This window comes from Rhinoderma darwinii, chromosome 2 (assembly GCF_050947455.1).
Source record: "Rhinoderma darwinii isolate aRhiDar2 chromosome 2, aRhiDar2.hap1, whole genome shotgun sequence".
In the NCBI taxonomy this organism is placed as follows: Eukaryota; Metazoa; Chordata; class Amphibia; order Anura; family Rhinodermatidae; genus Rhinoderma; species Rhinoderma darwinii.
Window position 1 is genome coordinate 48,065,689 of NC_134688.1, and position 25,340 is coordinate 48,091,028.

The following is a 25,340-nucleotide window of genomic DNA, read 5'->3' on the forward strand; positions in this document are numbered from 1 at the left end:
AGGCGCAATTACTTGTTCAGACAGAGCTGGTTCGTGTTAGATAACTGTTTTGGCTATAGAAAATTAGAATCATGTGAAAGGACAAATGAAGTAAATCCAATAAAAAGCTTTTATTCAGCACGCTGTGTACAATCATCTCATATATTTTGCAAGTGCTAGATTTATTTGCAAAGCTGAAAAAAACAACTCAATCATAATGTTAGGGAAAATAAATGAATTTTTTTTGTTTTAATCCTTCTAGAGGCCGATCAGGCCCTCTTCACATTGCGTTTTAGACTTCCGTCATAGGTATTTGTCGGGAAGAGGCTGCAATGTATCCCACCGTATAGCATACAGTGGGATACGTCGTCCAGGGACTCCGCCCCTGGGGAAACTCCTAAAGTCACTGTCTATTTATGGACGGTGATGTCAGGAACCTCACCAGGGCCGAAGTTCCTGGGAAAAATAGCTGTGAAGGAAGCTCCAGGAGAGTTGTGTCGCTCTAGCTTCCCGACGTATACGATTATTGTGGCAATAGTCACCGATAGGCTCCTATTTTAAAAAGATGTATATACGTTTTTTGCAGGATCACCCAGGATAGCTTAGTCTATTACACTATTCCGTCCTTAAATAACAAGGAAAACGAACTTATATCAACCCGACGGAGGCCAAAAGGGCATGCTTTTGGCCTCCGTCGGGCTATTGGAGACTGATGGGCACGTTTATTGTATACGTCGGGAGCATTCCCGGCGCACACAATAAATGTTGTTTATAAACGCGATGTGAAGAGGGCCTAAATGATGCAAGCACAAATGATATACAGAATTAATAGAATGGAGATCACACAGCACACATCAAACTTTCAATGTATTCAACATTATGTAACTCAAGCTGACTAGAGGTGATGCAGCCAGAGAGATCATCTCATCACTCCTGACCACAGGATCTCACGCATTGATTGGCAAAAGAGAAGTATCACCTTACACCCACGATGTCGACATAGAAACAGATATTTGTTGGTAGATCTGCTGACAATCTGATGTCTATGATAGGCCAAAGCCATCAATGAACGTGAACGCAAGGCTTGATAAGACCATGTCCATGTCACAGGCATTAAACTGACTTGAATTGAAAGTAACAAAGTATTCTTGACTGCCCCCTGGACCATCAGGTTTATTTTCTTTACTTTTCATGCTCTTTTCTTTTAGAGTGTAGAGAAGACTGGCTGCACCAGGGTTAAGTAAAAGAACGCTGTGCAGATAAGGAGAAAACCGCATCAAGAAACATGTCACCTCTTTTTTTTTTCAACAATGTGGTTTTCAATTCCGCATGTGCAAAATTCTGTCCTGAATGAACAACAGGGCAGTTTAGCATTAGTCTCAATGGGACGCTGTTTTCTGCGCGTCTTCCATGCATATTTTGTCACCGCATACGCACTGAAATCGTCGTGAACATGGCCTTCACTCGAATTACAATGATAAACCAGAGACACCCCTCTGTATTAGATGCTTATTGTCAGCACAGTATAGGGTTATCATGTTTTAAGTCTCTTAAAATAGTCGGACAATGACATACAGGTTAGAAGCCACCTATAGAGGACACTGTAGGGAACATTTTCTTCCTTTTGGAGAAGAACTAGTATGCATACTTTTCCCTCGGTAAATTGCCTTAAAGGGGTTGTCCAGGATTAGAAAAACATGGCTCCTTTCTTCCAAAAGCAGCGCCAAACATGTCCATAGGCTCAGCTCTAATCAATTTAATGAAACTAAGCTGCAATACCAGACATGGACAGGTGTGGCACTGTTTTAGCCATGTTTATCTAATCCTGGACAACCCCTTTAAGATCTTACAACTCCCTAGCTTAGTAAGTCTTCCTCTATCACGTGTTGAGAATTGAAAGCTATTATGAATAAAAACTTGTCATATTATTGGAAAATCTGAAGAAGCAAGTTCCAGAATGAAGGAATATAATTAAACACAATATGTTTATGTCACTTAATGAAAAGTATCATCATTTACACTTTTGCACCGTTATCGTGACTTTATGAGTTTTGTAGAAAATGTTTTTAAAAACCACTGGTCTAGTTATATGCTATACATGTATCAAGTTGTATATGTTTATCTATATGATTTAGATTAAGCAAAGAAATAAAATGTAAAGTGTAGCTAAACGTTTGACAAACTTCTGACATGTCATAGAGACATGTCAGAAGTTTGGATTGGTGGGGGTCCGAGCACGGAGACCCCCACCAATCGCTAGAACGAAGCAGCTGAAGCCCTCGTGTGAGCACTCAGCCGCTTCGTGCCTGTTCGGCTTTTTCCGGAAATAAATGTATCGGTGTACGGACTCAATAGAAATACTATGAACCCGTACTCCAATACATCGGATTTCCGGAAAAAGCCAAACAGACACGAAGCGGCTGAGCGCTCACACGAGTGCTTCACCTGCTTCGTTCTAATGATTGTTGGGGGTCTCAGTACTTGGACCCCCACCAATCCAAACTTCTGACATGTTGCTATGACATGTCAGAGGTTTCTCAAACGGTTAGCTACACTTTAAAATCAATGAAGACAGAATATTATCAAAACAGGAATAAACATTGGGAAAGTAAGTATAGATCAGACGTAGTAGATATTGGATCCAATCGCAATAACTGGCGTGTTGCTTGTTCCCAGTCTTTCCCCAAACCAAGTCGCATACAGATGCCCGGGTACTGTCGGTCAGATTTCAATGCCCATTCAATGGCTTTTTCAACGGCGAGATACAGCAAACTGTTGAAAGAAGCATGCACATGTTAGACAAAAATCCAAGACAAGGAATCATTCTCTCTTATATGCTATGATCACACCTGCGTTGGGAGGTTTCCGTTGTTCTGCTCCGTCAGAGGAGCAGAATAAAGAGAAACCAGAAGCGACGGTTCGGTTGCACCACTGATACTACCGGCGGCCAATGGAACCCATTGACTTTAATGGGTTTCATCGGCTTTCTGTCGGGGTATTGGTGGTTTTAGCAGAAGCAATAGCATGCTGCACTATTGTTTCCGGTAATCTCTGCCGAAGCCTCCAACGTAGATGCGAACAAGTCCATATAGTGACAAATAAACTGATCATTACAACATTATTTTCTTTGAAGAGGATCATTCAGCATAACACAGTGGAGAAGATTTACTAAGACTCGCGTTTTATACACTAATCTTAGCTTTTTGGTCCGCTGGAGTAAGATGCAACAGATTTATAAGAGGCGCACACTAAAAATTAATTTACAATATAATATAGGCTGCCTCTGTGCTCTAGAAGTATCTCTAACAAGTCCATCTGCTCTGTGGCTTCAGTTTATAACAAGCAATAGCAGTGTGTTGGATCCGTGGTATGTCATATCTAAACGGCACCCAACGGACCCCAATGACTTATAATAGGGCCTGTTGGGCTCCGTCAAGGTTTCTGTAGTTTTGACATCAAGAATAGTGCTGGGTGAATGGAACTGCAGAAGGAACCCCTGAATGGAACGCCGAACACAGATGTGAACAAAGCCGGAGTATAATTATGGTCTCCTGGGTCATAACTGTGCGATTATTATTGCGCAATATAATAATATTCTGTAATGCAGAGATCATCAATATAGCAGACGAGGCAATGAGATCCTGCTTTCAAAATTTACAATTTATTTAGTCATTAATATTAATACTAATTTTATGACAGATCTACCTGTTTGGGCCCAACTTCATTAAAGTTTTAAATTCGATTCCGCTCAGCAAGTTGTGAGTGCGTATTATTTGCAGCACCAGGAGTGTAGCAATCAGTTTATGAATCGTATCTATTCCTCTGGTACCTGTAAAAGAGAAATATGAAGAAATAAAAATTGATCAGCATAACTGTGGGAAACATAGAACTTAAAGGGGGTTTCTGGGATGTGAATTTTTTTTTAGTAGGGGCTGGAAATTAAATAAACCAAAAAAGCAATACTTACCTATTCTTGTCCCTGGCGATCCAGCGCTGATGCTCAGGCGGCACTCCCTCTGGTTGTTTACATTAACATAGTGTGTAACGGCTGCAGCCAATCAGAGGGCTCAGCGGTCATGTGTTGTGTTTCTGGCATTATATGATTCGTCACCATCAAGCCCTGCTGAGGAAAGAATTGGCTACAGTGGTTACATGCTACGTGCATGTAAACAACCATCGGGAGTGCCTCCGGAGCCTTAGCGCTGGATCGCCAGGAGCAAGGATAGGTAAGTATTGCTTTTTTGGTTTATTTATTTCATTTCCAGCCCCTACTAAAAAGTGTTCACATCCTGGATAAACCCTTTAATGTGAAAAAGTCGTGTGTATGGTGTGGAAAAAGTTTTTCATATTTTCAGAACGCTGTTTCTGGGAAGATTAGGATATTCTTTATTTTAGGAATCACAGTTCCTGCTGGCGAATAATAACTCCCAATGGCCCTTAATAAATGCTTAAAAGGGTTATTTAACTTTTTTATATGAAGAGCTACAAATGTCCTAAAGGAAAAAAAAAAATCAGTACTATTCTTTCTCCAGGAGATCCAGCGCTGACGCTCTGGTGGTACTACTGGTGTTTGTTTATATGAGGCCAGCATGTGACCGCTGCAGCCAATCAGAGGCTTTAGTGGTCACGTGCCGTATTCCTGGCATAAATGCTCAGCAATGGGTGCCTTAATACCAGGAATATGGCACGTGACCGCTGAGCCTCGTGCTAGCCACATGTAAACAAACACAGGACCGCTGGAGTGTCAGCACTGGATCACCCCAGGAAAGAATAGTTGAGTACGGATTCTTTATTTCTTTTGGGACATTGTATCTTTTTTTTGTCTTAATAATTTTATTAAGATGGATAACCCTTTAAACCTAGAACTATGGCTTAAACCTATTTGGACATGGTAGAAAAGCAATAACTGGGCTCACCACCTAACTTTGCAATCCATTGTACAGTAGTCCCTGCCGGGAAGACCAAATATATAGTTATTAACTTAGATGTGATCGGTAACCGCTCGATCATGTGTGTCAGAGACACGCAGGACCCGCTGTCACTGAACCCATCAGTGTTGCTGAACTGACGGATACAGGTTTCAGTGCTAGATACGGCTGCTGTGTATACAGGATACAATGCAGCTGTATATGAAAAAGTAAAAATTATTTTTATTAAAAATAATTTAGAAAGTTGCACCAATCACATTGATACACTGTTTTATTAAAAGGTGCACCATTTTCAATGGTGTACATAGCCTTTAAGCCACAGCTTTTTCATTCTCTTACTTCCGTATCAATCAGATTTAAATGGTGGAAAATTTCTCTAAAATCTGCATAAGCTAACAAAAAAAAAAAGCATTTAATGAGGAGAATAAATTAGGGATTGCAGGTACAAACATCAAGAAAGCTTTTCTTAATACCTTCAGGACCAGAACAATTCTGGCCGCATTCTGGAAGGCACAACTTTTACATTTTTTGGTTGATGTAGCTATATGAGGCCTTGTTTATTCGCTAGTTGTAGTTTATTTATGTGCCATTTATTGGTACATACACATTAGCGTTTCATTTCTATAAATGTTTATTTTGGAAAAAAATTTAATCAACATAAATGATGCTAAAAGTTTGTTGTACAGGTTGTTACGATTGTGAAGATACTAAATATGTGCATATTATTTATGTCTTATGACTTATAATTAATAAATGATATTTATTATAAAAAAAAATTTTGTGTGTGGGTTTTTTTTACAATTTCTTTAACATTATTTATTTATTGTATTTAACTTTTTTTTTATCTTAAAGGGGATTTCGATTTTTTTTAACTAGAACGTTCTGGCATATAACTATTTACTAATACTACACAGGCATTGTTATGGCATACCTAAGTAAACCCTAACAACAGGGAATATGGTCAACAGGGAGCCCTGGGGTCCTTCAATAGACCCTGAGCTGTCTGCCTATACAAGATATGGGCCCATATTGCATCACAGGGATTCCCTGTGATGTGCTCAAAGGGAGGGGGTTACCCCTCAGACTCTCCCTTTGTAAACCACACTTAGTGTTGATCAAAAAGGGTTAAACGGGGGAGATAAGAGGTTTCTCTGGTTTTTTTGCCATTAGAGTGGGGCTGTGGCTTTGCCCCACTGCTGATAGACTTCATACCAACGAGATCTTCATACCGACACCCAGTTCATCATACACATTCTTTGAGATGGTTTGCATTTTAATTGTAACCTACCCAGAGAAGTGATGCCTTTTTTAACAAGAAAATCTTCAGTGAAGTAAATTACATTGATCTTTAATAATGTTCCAAGTTCTAGGTTCAGCAGCCAGTATCCCTCCTGAAATATAAAAATGTACTTTTCAACACGATTTTACATATACATATTTTGGGAGGAGCATAATGGCGGAACCAAAAATACATTACCTGACTTTGAAGTGATGACAGAGATGACCAAGAAGGAGGCACTAGTTTTATTCTCTGCAAAATACAAATATATAAAGAATTGTATTATAATTATGAAAGTATCCAGTGAAGACCAATAAACGGTCACAAATATCTCACTGACAACCCCTGTCTATATACCCTAGGCCCAGGGCATATGAACATTATAGATGGGGGTTCCTCACTTGGGACCTCTCTCTATGCACCAGACAGGGGTGTTGCTAAGTGACTCTTGCTGAATTGGCCTGTCATCTATTACACGGTAGGCCATTAATTCATAAGCCCACATGTAATACTACATACTCCACTGCAGAGAATACGTACCAACGTTGGGTCACTGGATTGATCTTTAGTCTCTTCGTGAGAGAACCCATTTAATTCAGAATACCATAAGTACGTCACCAGAACGGCTTTGCTGTCAGTCCAACCCTTTCTCATTGTAAATATTCATTAGAGCGTTTTTTTAGACTCCCTAACAAATTATTGTATATTTTTTGTTTACCAGCATTGCTTGCTTCGCTCAGGATACAAATGACACACAGCTTCATGCTACTGTGCAGACCAGTAGTGTTACTTTGTATACTACAAAAGGGTTGTTGGTCCACACAGGGCCGGCCGTAAGTTGAATGGCGCCCTGTGCGGGACTCTCTATTGCCGCCCCCTACACAAACCAAAAATTAACCACATATATAGAGACACGCTGGAACATATATACTGTACATACATAAAGACAGATATTTAGACATACAGGCAAATATACATACACACATTCTGGAATATATACATACAGGTAAATATATAGCCGCACAGACACATATACACACATACACACACACCGGCAGATAAATACACAGACAGGGACATATACAAATACATAAAAGGCACAACTAAACAAGCACAAAGACACATTCACAAACAGACCCATAAATACCCAGTACAGATAATGTCGTAGATTTCATGTAACACCACAGATAACACACAGTAATAACTGAGTACATATAATGTAGTAGACGTTACCTGCAGCCCTATGTAACACCACAGATAACACACAGTAATAACGGAGTACAGATAATGTAGCAGTGTTACCTGCAGTCCTATGTAACACCACAGATGACACAGTGATAACTCTCCGAGTACAGATAATGTTTAAGATGTTACCTGAAGTCCTATGTAACACCACATATAACACAGTGATTACTCTCTGAATACAGATAATGCAGTAAATGTTACCTGCAGTCCTATGTAACACAGCTGATAACACAGTGATAACTCTCAGAGTACAGATAATGTAGTAGTGTTACCTGCAGTCCTATGTAACACCACAGATGACACAGTGATAACTCCCTGAGTACAGATAATGTTTAAGATGTTACCTGAAGTCCTATGTAACACCACATATAACACAGTGATTACTCTCTGAATACAGATAATGCACTAAATGTTACCTACAGTCCTATGTAACACCGCTGATAACACAGTGATAACTCTGAGTACAGATAATGTCGTAGAAGTTACCTGCAGTCCTATGTAACCCCACATATAACACACAGTGATAACTCTCCGAATACAGATAATGCAGTAAATGTAACCTGCAGTCCTATGTAACACCGCTGATAACTCAGTGATAACTCTCGGAGTACAGATAATGTAGTATAATGTAGATGTTACCTGCAGTCCTATGTAACATCACAGATAACACACAGTGATAACTCTGAGTACAGATAATGTCGTAGATGATAACTACACCCACAGACACATATAAACACACACACACACACACACACACACACACACACACACACACACACACACACACACGCATATATATATAAGGGCAGCAGAGTATATAAGTGTTAGCAGGGTTTATAAGGGGCACCAGGGTATATAGGAGGCAGCAGGTTATATAAGGGGTAGCAGGATATATAGGGGCAGCAGGGTATATAGGGGCAGCAGAGTATATAAGGGGTAGCAGGCTAAATAGGGGCATCAGGATATATAGGGGGCATCAGGATATATAGGAGGTATCAGGGTATATAGGGGAAGCAGAGTATATAAGGGGCAGCAGGATATATAGGGGCAGCAGGGTATATAAGGGTCAGCAGGGTATATAGGAGGCAGCAGGTTATATAAGGGGCAGCCGGCTATATAGGGGCAGCAGGATATATAGGGGGTGGTAGGGTATATAGGGGCAGCAGAGTACATAGGAGGCAGCACAGATATCTTTGTTTTATCTACATTAATATTGAACACACACTTTTACAAAGAGACATAAACACATGCAGAGACACACACACACACACACACACACACACTGTAACATATACATACACAAACACAGAGACACATACTGTATACCCACTACACACACACACACACACACACTGTAACGTATACACATACATACATACATACATACATAGAGACACATACTGTATACACAGAGACACACGGTATACACACACAGAGATATACACACACTGTAACATATACAAACACAGAGACACATACTGTATACCCACTACGCACACACACACACACTGTAACGTTTACACATACATACATACATAGAGACACATACTGTATACACAGAGACACACGGTATACACACACAGAGATATACACACACTGTAACATATACACATACAAACACAGACACATACTGTATACACACACACACACACACACAGGCACACACTGTATACACACAGAAGTACACACACACACACACACACACACACACACGCACACACAGAAATACACAGAGACACACAGACACATCATCTCTCCATGCTGACAGGATCACAGGCTTCGTGCAAGACGGGCTGTGGATGTAGCTTCCTCCTCTGCTCCTCGGCAGAGGCAGAGCCCAGTGGCGCCCCCTACATTCTTGGAGGGGGCAGAGTCCTGTGCACTCCACAGCTTGCACATCCCTAAGGCCGGCCCTGGGTCCATAGTGAAGCTCTCCCAGAGGACTTTCCAGATCCACATGTGCACAAGTCTATCTCCTGTACTAGACTCCTGTGTTAGCAGTACTAGGTTAGGACATGTTTTCAGGCTCTTAATATAAACAAGAATATTTCCATTCACTGACCGCAAGTAGAGATCTTGACAGTTGTTAGCAATAGGGAAAGTTGCAGAATTTTTCATTATACCCTAGTTAAGCTTAATTTACAACATACTATACAAATCCCCTGAAAGTTTTGTCTCACAATAACAACGTCCATCCATATGCACTATATGGACTAGAGAGGAGGGTTCCCAGCTCAGGATCTCCCTCTCTGTGTGAGAATGGAGAGCTGTACTGTAAAAGCAGCTCTTGCTCTGGCAGACCTGGCATGTCCATGTGTTACATTAATGGCTTCCCTGGAGGAAAAAAAAGTTGATAGTTGGAGTTCAGAGAAGCGGGACTCATGGCGATCAAATGATCGCCAGGCCAGATTCTATTTAAAAGGTGTAATCTTCGTGAGACAATAAACAACCAATTTTTCTTTTAAGTCTACACCCCGGCAGGATATAGTACAATTTATAACATAGTCCTGGGCTATATTAAATTAATTAAAACGTAACTTTTCTTTATTACAAAGAAAAAGTAATTATTCTATTCTAAATTCCGAGTATCTACAAACACATTGAAGTAAACTGCTGGAGAAAAACTCCCTGACTATTGAGTTCACATTGTCATTCCTATACTTACGTTCAATGATATGCAATGTTAAATACTTTTGTGTCAAAAAAGACAAAAGTATAGAATGTATGATACCTTTATTGGCTAACCATAAAAGTTCTATATGCAGCTTTCAGAGAACACAGCCTCCTTCTTCAGGCTGTTTACAACATTCAATGATCAATTCAGACTATACTCTATAAGCCAACTACTGGAAGTGTGGTAGGATAGCTGCAGACTATCCACCACACTTGTGTATTGTGTATAATGTCAGTGCAAACATTGAGTTAAAATAACAGAAGCTGCCTCCCCAACATGTTTCATCATGACTGGCATCTTTACGGTGAAAGGGGCGAATGGCTAAAACTGCAAGCAACAGCCCTTTTTATTTTTGAATTTATATTTTTTATTATTTTTCAAAACATAACATGTACATCGTCAAAAGACGAGCTATCACATCAGCATATTTACCATGACATTATCAAGCAATAGAATACAATCAGATATTTTATGCAATAGTACACAAGATACAGTGAAGGCATTCAGGAAAACGAATAAACAAACTGAAATTTGGTTGCAGCATACTGCAAAAAGGAATATCAGGAAGTTATCAAACGATGTTACATACAAATACCACCATTAAGGGGATGTTCACCCCCCAATAAATCTTGTGAGGACAGCATTGCTACCATACTCTAGTACCTAGGGCATGGCCAGGATAGGAGAGGCTCCCAATATTTATAACACTAAGGGGGAAGTGGTCTGAAAGATTTATAATCTGACCATAATGCCCAATTAACTAGAAATTTACCATATGAATTGGAGCGTACTGCTACCATTTTTTCCATGATATAGTCAAATTGAACAAGATTACTTAACTCAGCTATAGTAAGAGGGTCTACAGATTTCCAGGACCTGGCTATCAGCAGTCTGGCAGCTAAGATGACATGCCCCGTTATGCTCCTGAAGTCCCTAGGAACATCAGCAAGACCAACAAAACACAACGCCAAGGAAAGAGAGAAATTACATATTGTAAAATAGAGGACAGAAATGCAAAGGTAGCTTTCCTGAAATTGAATACCAGTGGGCAATTCCACCAGACATGCATGTAGTTACCTGGTATACCACAATTTCTCCAACACAGAGGAGAGTAGGAAGGATTACATTTAGCTATCAGCGATGGAGTTCTGTACCATCTAAGCAATATTTTATGCGCTATCTCCCTATGGCTAGCACCTTTGGAAATCTGGGAGACCCAATTCATTGCCAAATACCATTCTGACAAAGTGATGGCCAAGTTCAATTCTGTCTCCCATTTAAGCAGATAACCTGGTTTAACTAAAGTCTGAGATCTGGAAACAATAGAATAAAACAGAGATGCTTTTAGACTTAGGCGTTGCAGAATTAAAGGCCACAAATGCTCTACTAGGAAATAACGGCCCACCCGGAGTCCTAGAAACAGCCCTTTTTATTAACTACCTTATGACATCACATCAATGCAAATAGCCAATTGTGTCTCCCTCTACCACAGATATCACTTGACGGACAGCTAGTCCGTTGATCAGCCAATCTGCCTCTGGGACAAGTAACTTGTCAAACAGTTTTAAAGGACGAGTGTCACGAAAAAAAAAAAATTGATATCAATTTGCATTTAATGTTTTATTATAAAATCTTTTATTTATGGGTGTGTTTGTGTTTACTTTTTTATATTTTTTCACTTTTTTTTCTCTATGGGGGCTGCCATTTTTTTTGCCATCTCTGTATGTGTCGATTAACGACACATACAGTGATGGAATACGGCACACACATCCCCATAGAGAATGCGAACGGGAGCCGTTCCATCCACTATAGCGTACGGGGTCTGTTTGGGAGCGGCGCACACAGACCAAAAGTCAGGTCTTCACTAGAGCGAAATCCGGCGCCATGTTCATGTCGACCGGAAACCGCGGCCGGACTGTGAGATGACGACTTCCGGTCGCGGCTTCCGGACTTGTGTTCTGAAGCAAGTATGAGGAGCGGAGGGAGCAGACCGGAGCGGAGGGAGCGGCGGCGGCAGGAGCAGGTAAGTTAGGTCTGTGTATGTACGTGTTTTACTGTGTGTTTACTACTGTATGTTAACCTACTACACTGTGTGTTAGCTCAAAAAATGGCGACACACAGTGTAGGAGGTTTGACTGTTCAATCCCCTCCTTTCTCCTGGCACTAGCCAGGATAAAGGAGGGGGGATTCTGTGAGCTCACTAGAGCGAGTGAGTATTCCCAAATTTTGCAGCATAAAGCAATGTGGTTGCTTTACCACATGCAATGCTGCAATTTTGGGAATTGCTCCATCTAGTGACCAGCACTGGGAAATGTTATAAATTAGAATCTAATTTATAATATTTCCTGACTCGTGAAAAAATTAAAAAAATTTGGACAGTGTTTAAGCATTTATACACTAACTGTTTAACTAAAAGGAAAAGGAAAAGATGCTCTAGAATTTTGTATTTCATGGGAAATACAAGTATTCACTAAAACAGACATGACAGGAGAGCTAAAAGATCCTTTGCAATTAGATGTAAGTATATAGAAGAGAAATAATATGTTTGTTCTATTTTTTTTTTTTCTAATCAAATACTTTTTATTGGGCATTTTCAACAAATACAGTAACATACACAACAATAAACACCCACTCCCCACCCTTTCCGCTCGACCAAGCATCCGTAGAGAAAGAAAGTACCATAGCAATGGTACAGAAAGTTCTCTGCACGCAGGGCATGCACATACACTACCGTTCAAAAGTTTGGGGTCACCCAGACAATTTTGTGTTTTCCATGAAAATTCTCACTTATATTTATCAAATGAGTTGCAAAATGACTAGAAAATATAGTCAAGACATTGACAAGGTTAGAAATAATGATTTTTATTTGAAATAATAATTTTCTCCTTCAAACTTTGTTTCGTCAAAGAATGCTCCATTTGCAGCAATTACAGCATTGCAGACCTTTGGCATTCTAGCTGTTAATTTGCTGAGGTAATCAGGAGAAATTTCACCCCATGCTTCCAGAAGCCCCTCCCACAAGTTGGATTGGCTTGATGGGCACTTCCTGCGTACCATACGGTCAAGCTGCTCCCTCAACAGCTCTATTGGGATGAGATATGGTGACTGTGCTGGCCACTCCATTACAGATAGAATACCAGCTGCCTGCTTCTTCCCTAAATAGTTCTTGCATAATTCGATGGTGTGCTTTGGGTCATTGTCCTGTTGTAGGATGAAATTGGCTCCAATCAAGCGCTGTCCAAAGGGTATGGCATGGCGTTGCAAAATGGAGTGATAACCTTCCTTATTCAAAATCCCTTTTACCTTGTACAAATCTCCCACTTTACCAGCACCAAAGCAACCCCAGACCATCACATTACCTCCACCATGCTTGACAGATGGCGTCAGATACTCTTCCAGCATCTTTTCAGTTGTTCTGCGTCTCACAAATGTTCTTCTGTGTGATCCAAACACCTCAAACTTCGATTCGTCTGTCCATAACACTTTTTTCCAATCTTCCTCTGTCCAATGTCTGTGTGCTTTTGCCCATATTAATCTTTTCCTTTTATTAGCCAGTCTCAGATATGGCTTTTTCTTTGCCACTCTGCCCTGAAGGCCAGCATCCCGGAGCCGCCTCTTCACTGTAGACGTTGCCACTGGCGTTTTGCGGGTACTATTTAATGAAGCTGCCAGTTGAGGACCTGTGAGGCGTCTATTTCTCAAACTAGAGACTCTAATGTACTTGTCTTGTTGCTCAGTTGTGCAGCGGGGCCTCCCACTTCTCTTTCTACTCTGGTTAGAGCCTGTTTGTGCTGTCCTCTGAAGGGAGTAGTACACACCGTTGTAGGAAATCTTCAGTTTCTTGGCAATTTCTCGCATGGAATAGCCTTCATTTCTAAGAACAAGAATAGACTGTCGAGTTTCACATGAAAGCTCTCTTTTTCTAGCCATTTTGAGAGTTTAATCGAACCCACAAATGTAATGCTCCAGATTCTCAACTAGGTCAAAGGAAGGTCAGTTTTATAGCTCCTCTAAACAGCAAAACTGTTTACAGCGGTGCTAACATAATTGCAGAAGGGTTTTCTAATCATCCATTAGCCTTCTAACACAGTTAGCAAACACAATGTACCATTAGAACACTGGAGTGATGGTTGCTGGAAGTGGGCCTCTATACACCTATGTAGATATTGCATTAAAAACCAGACGTTTGCAGCTAGAATAGTGATGTAGCAATGTATAGAGTGTATTTCTGATTAATTTAATGTTATCTTCATTGAAAAAAACTGTGCTTTTCTTTCAAAAATAAGGACATTTCTAAGTGACCCTAAACTTTTGAACGGTAGTGTATACAATTCCTTTAACCGTTATAGAACCATTATCGCCCCAAGTGTCAGAGGGTGACTGAGTGTATGTAAACACATAAATGTTTGTTCTACTTTAAAAAAATATTGTATCTATTTATTTTTAAAAACTTTCATGGGAGTGGCCATATTGGAGATGCCCAATTCCTTCCTCTATTGTCTTTTTAGACAGTTCAACAGAGTGAATGCGTTACTGCAGCTTCAATCAATGGGAAATAACGGTCTCCAGGAAGTGGTGGAGTATCACCACCACCCCCAGAGACAAGGAGAGATGCAGACAGAAGCCTTTTTTTTATGTGTATAGTGTTGCTATCGTGCCTTATCTAGGCCTCCCACAGTACCATATAGCTGTCATGTGTCACAAAATCCCCAACCATCTGCTGAACGTGTCCCAGTCTACACAGCAAAGCAAACAAGAGAAGTGCTAAAACAGGAAGTGTCAGTCTACTGTGCCTGCCATAGTAGTTAATATGAAAGCTTGAATATTTCAGGATTTATGTTATGTGGATAGTCACATAAAAACATAATAAAAACAAAAGATACAAATATATGTTTTCAATGAAACCTTAATTTAAATACTTTGTCATTTTCGGAAGTGTCAGTCTACTGTGCCTGCCATAGTAGTTAATATGAAAGCTGGAATATTTCAGGATTTATGTTATGTGGATAGTCACATAAAAACATAATAAAAACAAAGATACAAATATATGTTTATAATGAAACCTTAATTTAAATACTTTGTCATTTTCGGATACATTTTAAATTAGCAAATCGGACAAATCTCCTGCAATGTTGCCATAAGAAAGGAGCTTCAATTTTATGTTAAAAAGCAAGATGGGATAAACATGTTCTGTCTCCACCAGCTATGTTTTCTCCTTCCCACCTACAGGGTCGATATTAAAGGGTTACTCACAAGTTGAGTAAAATTTTTTTTTTAGGCATTCTAAGCTGAAATTCAATAAAAAAAAAATTATTTGCTGTTAACATTTTTAAAAAATTGATTCCCTAACTACCTTTTTTTAAAACTTCATAGCTCAGCTAGTGCTGGTTATCTTTTATAAAAAGGGGCATGAGCGGCTCGATGTCAATCAAGCCGCTCTGCAGTGTTCGCGCTCCCGATGTTGCTAGATACTGTAGTTCTAGCAGCATCGGGAGAATGTTCGTCTCACCTAAGCATGGTAAGCCTGGTTGAGATGAACACACCGTGAATTTCAACAGCACGCAACACTTCTCTGCAACACTCTTCCCTCCCTTTGCGGCAAGCCACTTCTCCCCCTCTAGCTAAGCTGCACCCCCCCCCATGTAATATGTTTAGTCACCACACCGGTCCTGCATCAGCACCCGGCGACCCACAGAAAAGATTTTAAAAAAAACTCACCTAAGACGTTCCTACGAAGATCTGAACGGCGCAGATGACGCAATCATATCACGGTCACGTGATTACATCATCTGCGTCCACCACTTTGTTATTGTGAATGGGAGCGGTGCTAAGATGAAATGTGACGGGACCATTCAGATCTTCGTGGGAACGTCTTGTGTGAGTTGTTTTTTTTCTTTTCATTGGAGCGAAGTCACCAAACCTGGGAGCATAGACAACGGACTAACTACTATATGATACTGTCTCCTGGGGCCCTGTATCTAAGCCAACTTTGTGGTAGGTTTCTATACATGGTATAACAGTCAGCATCACACATGGGCCTGAATCTAAGTCTACGACATGTTTTATTCACTTTTATTTTGTTTTTGTTTTTTTTACAGGTTTGGTCGTTGGACTACGTCGGTTTCGAGGACTACTTTGATGACGGCTCTTTTTTTCTACAATAAAATGGTTAATGAGGGTTGTGTTGGGTGTGCTTTATTTCAATAAAATATTTTATCTATATCTTTGTCTTTTCTTTTAAACTTTTATTACTACCGCTTTAGTAATGGCCGGTGTCTGATTAACAACGTCCATTACTAAGGTGGGGCTTAGTGTTATCCGGTGCAGAGGCTAACACTAACCCCCATTATTACCCCTATACCAACCACCACCAGGGGTGCCGGGAAGGGCCAGGTACGATCCAATACCCGACCATCTGTTGTGATGGTCGGGCACTGGAGCGGCCACAGGATGGTATTAGGAGTCTGGAAAGGGCCAAAAACAGTGGCCCTTCCCAACCTTGTAATGCTAGGCTGCTGCTTCTGTGTTGTATCTGGCTGGTTATGAAAAATGGGGGGGACCCCACGTCAATTTTTTTTATTATTTATTACATTTTTTGGAAATATTTTTTTAAAAAAGACGTGGGGTTCCACCCAATTTATCATAACCGGCCACATACAACACAGCAGAAGCAACCTAGCATTACAAGGGTGGGAAGTGCCACTGTTCTTTTCTTTTCCCAGTCTAAGAATACCAGCCTGCGGCGCCCCAGTTCCCGACCATCGCTACAGGTGGTTGGGTACTGGATCGTACTCATCTCTTCCCAACAACACTGTTGGCGGTGGGTACCGGGATAATAATGGTGGTTAGTCTTAGCCTCTGCACCAGCTAACACTAAGTACCGCCTTAGTAATGGACATTGTCAATCAGTCAGCGTCCATTACTAAAGTGGTAGGAATAAAACTTTCAAGGAAAATACACAGATATAGATACAAAATTTTATTGAAATAAAGCACCCCCAACACAAGAAGAAAGCGCCGTCATCTAAGTAGTCCTCGCTTCCAACAACCGAACCTGTAAAAAAATGGGGCAGCTATGTTGGGCATTATATTGTATGGGGGGCATACATACCCTATAGTAGCCTTATGTAATGGGGCACAGCAGACAGTAATCTTATATAGTATAAGATTTGTGTCTGCTGTGCACCTGTATCTAAGCCTAACTTTTTGTTGGCTTAGATACTTGATATAACAGACAGTGTCACCCATGTACCCTGTATGTAAGCCTACCCCATGTGTTATAAATTTTGTATTTGTGTGTGTTTGTGTTTTTAGAACATTTTGGTTGCTTGACTAAGTTGGATTCGAGGACTACTTTAGTAACGCTATTTTTTTTTCTAAAGGGAAAGTGTAGTGACCAAATAATTATTTTAAAAAAAACTGAGATTTGATATAAATATTTTTAAAGTTTTTTGCTGTATTCTGAAAAAAAAGTTAAAAGAATGGGTAGCACAAGGAATCATTTCACAAAAGAATGCTTCAGGCCTAATTTATATATTTTAATCAGGTTACGCTGGACCTATTGTACTACGTAGTATATTCGGTAGACTACTGCGATGATCTACGATTTTTGTTTAAATAAAATGGTTAGAGAGGATTCTGTGGTGGATTATTTATTTCAATAATTTTTTTTTCGAATATCTATGTTTTTTTTATACTTTATTAGCGCATGCATGACAGTTGTCTTTTTGACGACGTCCATAAGGCTAGCAGTAAACAGCCATTACCCAGGTATCAACCTCCACTACGGTTATCGGGAAGAGCCTGGTACGATCCAGTGATGGTGGACCACTGGGGCGGCCGCAGGCTGGTGTTATCAGCCTGAGAATGGACAAAACCAGTGGCCCTTCCCACTCGTGTAATGCCAGGCTGCTGCTGCTGTGTTGTATCTGGCTGGTTATTAAAAATGTGGGGGACCCCACGTCTATTGTTAAATTTGATAATTACAAAAAAAACTACGTGGGTCCCCCCCCATTTTCATAACCAGCTGGTTATGGTCAGATGGTAGGGTACTGGATCGTACAAAGCTCTTCATGGCTCCCCTGGTGGTGGTGGGTGCTAGTCTCGTCACCGGCTAACACTAAGCCCCGTCTTAATAATGGACGCTGTCAATCAGCCAACTGCCATTATCTAGGCACTAATAAAGTAAAATAAAAACAAACACAAATACAATTTTTTTTATTGAAATAAGAAACCCCCCACAAAACCCTCGTTAACCACTTTATTAAAATTTTTGAGAAAACGTAGATCTACGCAGTAGACCAACGAATCAAAGATGTAGTCCAATCGATACAGCAAAATCTGCAACAAAATAAAAATAACGTTTTCAATGTGAATAATACCAATACTTATACTCACATACACATACTGTATATACACGCACACACAAAAAAACACACACACACACACACACACATATACACACACACACACACATAAACACACACACACACACATATATATACACACACATATACACACAAACACACATACACAAACACACAAACACATATACACACAAACACACACACACACACACACACACACACACAAACGCATACATATATACACACAAACACATCTACACACAAACACACACATATACACACACATACATACAAACACATATACATATATACACACATATACACACACACACACACACACACACACACACACACATATACACACACACACACACACACACACACACACACATATACACACAAACACACACACACACACACACACACATATATATACACACAAAAACACACATATATATATACATATACACACACACACACACACACACATATATATATACACACAAACACACATACACACAAATACTCATACACAGACATATATACACACAAACACACACGCATATACACACATATATACGCACACACAAACACACATATACACACAAACATAAAAACACATATACACACACACATATACACACAAACAAAGACACATACACATAAGCACACACACATATACACACACACACACATATACACACAAACATACAAACACACACACACACATATACTGTACATACACATATACACACAAACAAACACACACACACACACACATATACATTCAAACACACACACACACACACACACACACACACACACACACACACACACACACACACAAACGCAAACAAACACACACATATACACACAAACACTTCACAAACCTTCAGCGGACCGCAGACTTCTCCTCACGACTGGTGCCTTGCCCTGCATCTTCTGCGTATGCGCCTATATACGCGTTCATGAGAAAAATGACATCCTCTCCTAAGGACGGAGAGGATATCATTGCGCATGCGCGGCCACCGCTAAAGGTAAATAGTGGTGGCCGGAACCCTAGACAATGAGCTACAAAGAGGGACGGACAGCGAATTCAATCAAGAATATCCTGAGAACGACATCGCTGGGCTAAAGACAGGTAATTACACAAATTATTTAAATTAGAAGGGTGAGCTTAATAGCTAGATTTTTGTAGATGGGAATAACCCTTTAAGTTCTATTAGAAGTGCTGGGATTATCTATTATTTTTGGAGTTTTATCTCCATTGTGGGTAAAATGTTTAAAAGTTTTTTTTAAGTGATAAAGCTAGAACTCAATAACAGCATGGGTTTACAAGGGATCTGTCTGGCCAAACTAATCTTATCTGCTTCGATGACGTTCTAGAATGAACGAATCAGTGGATGTTGTATATCTTGATTCTTACAAAGCATTTTTTCTGTTTTACATGAAAGATTGAGAATACTAGGAACGGGGCAAAATTTGCGTAATTGGATAAATAAATTTTTTCTTTTTAAGATATTTATTAATTATCTTGCAAAGGGCTTACAGAGTAAAATCTCAATTAACACAGAGGATGACAGTATTTTAGTACAGAAGGATTTGAATAAACTGGAGACTTGGCAGAAAAGTAGCAAATTAAGTATAACAGAAAAATCTAACGTTATATATTTAGGACGAGAAAACAATATTGACATTACTTACTAAACTAAAACACTAGGTAAAAATTTACATGCCTAGGCATTTAGGAATATTGATGGATAGTAAACGGCTGTGTCAACCAGTGGCAGGCAGCTGCTACCAAGGCAAATGAGATCATGGGATCCATCAAAAGGGGACAAAGATGCAAATGATGAGACCCTATGCACAAATCAACAGTTAGATACCGCTAGAGATACTGTGTACTGTTATGGTCTATCCTAAGGATAGTTCAGGGCATCAGTGTACAAGAATCACATAACAAAGCTGGATCAGGTTTAGAAGTAGGCAAGCAAAGTAATAAATAGAACAGGTGGGCTGCAGTAACCAGAACGGTTAACAAAAATAGGGATATTTAGATTGGATAACAAAAAGGCTTAATTGTGAACTATTCACTATTTATAAAGTACCGCCAGCCTATTCCCCAGCACTGTAGAGATATTGTCACCATTCTACAGTGAAGGAAATAAGTATTTGATCCCTTGCTGATTTTGTAAGTTTGCCCACTGTCAAAGTCATGAACAGTCTAGAATTTTTAGGCTAGGTTAATTTTACCAGTGAGAGATAGATTATATAAAAAAAAAATAAAAAAAATCGCATAGTCAAAATTATATATATTTATTTGCATTGTGCACAGAGAAATAAGTATTTGATCCCCTACCAACCATTAAGAGTTCAGCCTCCTCCAGACCAGTTACACGCTCAAAATCAACTTGGTGCCTGCATTAAAGACAGCTGTCTTAAATGGTCACCTGTATAAAAGACTCCTGTCCACAGACTCAATTAATCAGTCTGACTCTAACCTCTACAACATGGGCAAGACCAAAGAGCTTTCTAAGGATGTCAGGGACAAGATCATAGACCTGCACAAGGCTGGAATGGGCTACAAAACCATAAGTAAGACGCTGGGTGAGAAGGAGACAACTGTTGGTGCAATAGTAAGAAAATGGAAGTCATACAAAATGACTGTCAATCGACATTGATCTGGGGCTCCATGCAAAATCTCACCTCGTGGGGTATCCTTGATCCTGAGGAAGGTGAGAGCTCAGCCGAAAACTACACGGGGGAACTTGTTAATGATTTCAAGGCAGCTGGGACCACAGTCACCAAGAAAACCATTGGTAACACATTACGCCGTAATGGATTAAAATCCTGCAGTGCCCGCAAGGTCCCCCTGCTCAAGAAGGCACATGTACAGGCCCGTCTGAAGTTTGCAAATGAACATCTGGATGATTCTGAGAGTGATTGGGAGAAGGTGCTGTGGTCAGATGAGACTAAAATTGAGCTCTTTGGCATTAACTCAACTCGCCGTGTTTGGAGGAAGAGAAATGCTGCCTATGACCCAAAGAACACCGTCCCCACTGTCAAGCATGGAGGTGGAAACATTATGCTTTGGGGGTGTTTCTCTTCTAAGGGCACTGGACTACTTCACCGCATCAATGGGAGAATGGATGGAGCCATGTACCGTCAAATCCTGAGTGACAACCTCCTTCCCTCCACCAGGACATTAAAAATGGCTCGTGGCTGGGTCTTCCAGCACGACAATGACCCGAAACATACAGCCAAGGCAACAAAGGAGTGGCTCAAAAAGAAGCATATTAAGGTCATGGAGTGGCCTAGCCAGTCTCCAGACCTTAATCCCATCGAAAACTTATGGAGGGAGCTGAAGATCCGAGTTGCCAAGCGACAGCCTCGAAATCTTAATGATTTACAGATGATCTGCAAAGAGGAGTGGGCCAAAATGCCATCTAACATGTGTGCAAACCTCATCATCAACTACAAAAAACGTCTGACTGTTGTGCTTGCCAACAAGGGTTTTGCCACCAAGTATTAAGTCTTGTTTGCCAAAGGGATCAAATACTTATTTCTCTGTGCACAATGAAAATAAATATATATAATTTTGACAATGTGATTTTCTGTTTTTTTTTTATATAATCTATCTCTCACTGGTAAAATTAACCTAGCCTAAAAATTCTAGACTGTTCATGTCTTTGACAGTGGGCAAACTTACAAAATCAGCAAGGGATCAAATACTTATTTCCTTCACTGTATCAGTCCCTTTTTCCAATGGGACGGAGACTGAGTGCCGGGTACCAGGCACAACCGTATGTATCGCACAGAGATAGCGTAAACAATTAAAGGGACGTGGCGCTCGCTGGTGCTCTGCAGCCCCTTCATTCTGCTGATCAGTGGAGGGTCTCAGGAGTCGAACCGCCACCGATCAAAATATTAATGGCCTATTGTAAGGATAGGTTATCAATATCCATAAAAATGAATTTTAAAAGGGGTCTAGATGCTTCTGCATTTGCTCGAGATGGGGAGACTTTTACTGTCCCATATGGGTTGTTTTGCCTTTATTCTAGATCAATAATACAGGTTAATAGCTTGACTTAGATGTACTTTTGACTTTTTTCAACCACACTATGTTACCTTACAAATCACCATACACGGAAATAAATATATTGTAAGAGAAATTTATTTAAAAAAATGTGAACACAAAAGTATACATACCAGAGGGGCCGGGGGTGGTGGTGGTGGTGGTGGTGGTGGTGGCGGTGGCAGAGACTTATTTTTCCGTGGAAAACCAAAGTTTCTAGAAATGGAGGAACTGCATGAATCGGCTTGCGTTTCATATCTAAACAATGACCCACATGGAACTGCCATTGACGATTGGGGAAGCTTGGACGTACTGTAGCTGAACGCGTTCTACACAAAAAACATGAAAGAAAGAATCCACAAAAATATTAACTATTTTATTATACTTAATTACTGTTAGTATTCCCAAAAATAATGCACACAACAAACGTATTGAAAGAACATTTATTTGCATTGTACTGTTATGGTCCTTCGTAAGGATAGATATGGGAATCAGTGTACAAGAAGGACATAACAGAGCTGGATTAGGCTCAGAGGTTGGAAATTAGTAATAAAGGGAACAGGTGGACAGTACCCAGAATGGTTTTTAAAGATGGGGTTATTTAGGCTGGATAACAAAAAGGCTTAATTGTGACCTATTCACTATATATAAAGTACAGTGGACTATGTAATTATTTGTAACTATGAATAGGAGGCATCCTCTGCATCTAAATGAAAGAAGGTTCCCCTATCAGAAGAGATGTTTCTTTATTGTACATGCAGTTAGACTATGAAGAACTTTACCTCACCATTCGCATCAGTCTCCTTCCCCAAGGGCACTGAGACTGAGTTGCAATCCTAAACACAGGCACAACGGTATGTAATGGCGCAGTGCTGCTGGTGTAAACAATTAAAGGGAAGTGGCACTCGCTGGTGCACTGCAGCCCCTTCAATCTGCTGAACAGCAGAGGGTCCCAGGAGTCAGACCCCCATCAATCAAAATATTGATGGCCTATTTTTAACCCCTTCCCACACATGGGCGTAACTGTACACCCATTCTGACCGTGCTTTAATGCAAATGGGCGTACAGTTACGCCCTGAGGATAAAGCGGGCACAAGAGCTGTGCCCGCGCCATCCGCATGGGGTGCCGGCTGTAATATACAGCCAACATCCTGCTGCAACGGCGACAATCACAGTTATTTCTGAGCGCACCGTTTAACCCCTTAAATGCCACGGTCAACAGCGACCGCTGCATTTAAGTGGTTGTCAAAGAGGGAGGCGGCTCCTTCTGTACCCCATTGGCACCATGCGAGCAATCGTGGGGGTGCCAATGGTTGCTATGGCAACCAGGTAGCCTAACAAGTTAAAAAAGTTACCCACAATCCTGAAAAACGGGCAAACATTTTTTTTAGGAAATAAAAAAAAATGATGCCTACATAAAGAAGACATATGGTAAACCTTTTTTATTTCCTAATTTGTGTGGTACCATTATCCATTTTAGAAGTAGAGTATTTCAAATGTAGGAAAATGATAATTTCCCAAATTTTCTTTACATTTTAGATTTTTTTTTTATAAATAAAGTGTAACCATATCGGCCAAAATTTACCAATAACATAAAGAACAATGCGTTTTTCGAAAAAAATAATCTTAGAATCACTTGGATAAGTAAAACAATTCTAGAGTTATTACCACATAAAGTCACACGTTAGATTTGAAAAATGGGGCTGGTCCAGAAGGGATTATCAAAATTAGCCCCTTAAAAAAAACCTTTTACTTCTTGAATTGTAAAAAGACGTTTTCATGACTTTTTTTTGAAACAAACAATATTGCACATTTTGTGTACTAGATTTGCTGGGGATGGGGAGACGGCTACTGTCCCATAAGGGCTGTTTTGCCTTTATCAACAATACAGGATGATAACTTGAACTAGATGAACTTTTGATTTTTTTAAACTGTACTATATTACTTTACAAAACACCATATGTGGAAATAAATACATTGCAAGAGAAATGTAATTTAAAAATGTAAACACAAAAGAATACATACCAGAGGCGGTAGTGATGGCAGAGATCTTTCTTTCTGCGATAAACAAGATCTTCTTTTAAAGGAAAAACTGATTGAATCGGTTTTCGTTGCAACTTCAAACAATGATCCAAGTTGGCCTGCCATTGACGGTTGAGAAGGCATTGACCAACTGTAGCTGGATGCGTTCTACACAAAAAATATGACAGAAAGAATGTGTACTACACAAAAATATAAACTCTTTATTATAAATTAATTTTATCTAGAACGGCTAGTATTCATAAAAATAATGCATACGACAAGAGCGGTGCAAGAACGTGCACTACCATTGTCCGAACACTAGGGATATTTTTAAGCCAAACTAGGCCTAAGTAGTCACAATTAAGACGTATAATGCAATATCTAAATTTGTTTGTTACCATGATAATTCAGTTGTATTAACTACCACTAAAGTAGAAAGCTATGGAGTTCATCAGCAGAAAATAAAAGGAAATGCTCTCTCCAGATATATTTTTGCTGCAAATAATATATAATATATACTAAATTTTAACAGGCATCTCCCAATCTGGAACTCATAATATTCTGGCTAGCGCCACAATAGTGAATTATAAACATTGCTATCTTTGTAGTTCTCATGCTGGGGTCTACATTAAAAGGGTTGTTATTTTTTGAAATTATTAAAAGTTATACAATTTTCTAATAAACTTTCTGTATGAATTCTTCAAAGTTTTCAAAATCTCTGCTTGTTGTCATTCAGTAGGTGCATTCATTGTTTACTTCCACTGGATAAAATT

The 25,340-nt window shown here is 39.9% G+C and overlaps 1 protein-coding gene across 3 annotated transcripts in view; it reads right to left on the minus strand.

Annotated features, from left to right (window-relative positions):
* Window positions 1-2,337: 2,337 nt before the first annotated feature.
* PARP4 (poly(ADP-ribose) polymerase family member 4) overlaps window positions 2,338-25,340 on the minus strand; it is a 221,456-nt gene continuing 198,453 nt past the window's right edge. For 2 of the 3 annotated variants that reach the window (XM_075851620.1, XM_075851619.1), the window contains exons 35-40: window positions 24,571-24,735; window positions 22,680-22,874; window positions 6,385-6,438; window positions 6,196-6,298; window positions 3,685-3,808; window positions 2,339-2,751 (exon numbers count right to left, since the gene is read on the minus strand). In XM_075851620.1, the coding sequence (XP_075707735.1) occupies window positions 2,562-2,751; window positions 3,685-3,808; window positions 6,196-6,298; window positions 6,385-6,438; window positions 22,680-22,874; window positions 24,571-24,735 (831 nt within the window). In that variant the 3' untranslated portion in view covers window positions 2,339-2,561. Of the gene's footprint in view, window positions 2,752-3,684; window positions 3,809-6,195; window positions 6,299-6,384; window positions 6,439-22,679; window positions 22,875-24,570; window positions 24,736-25,340 lie in introns of all 3 variants that reach the window. The other variant, XM_075851621.1, reaches the window with a different exon arrangement.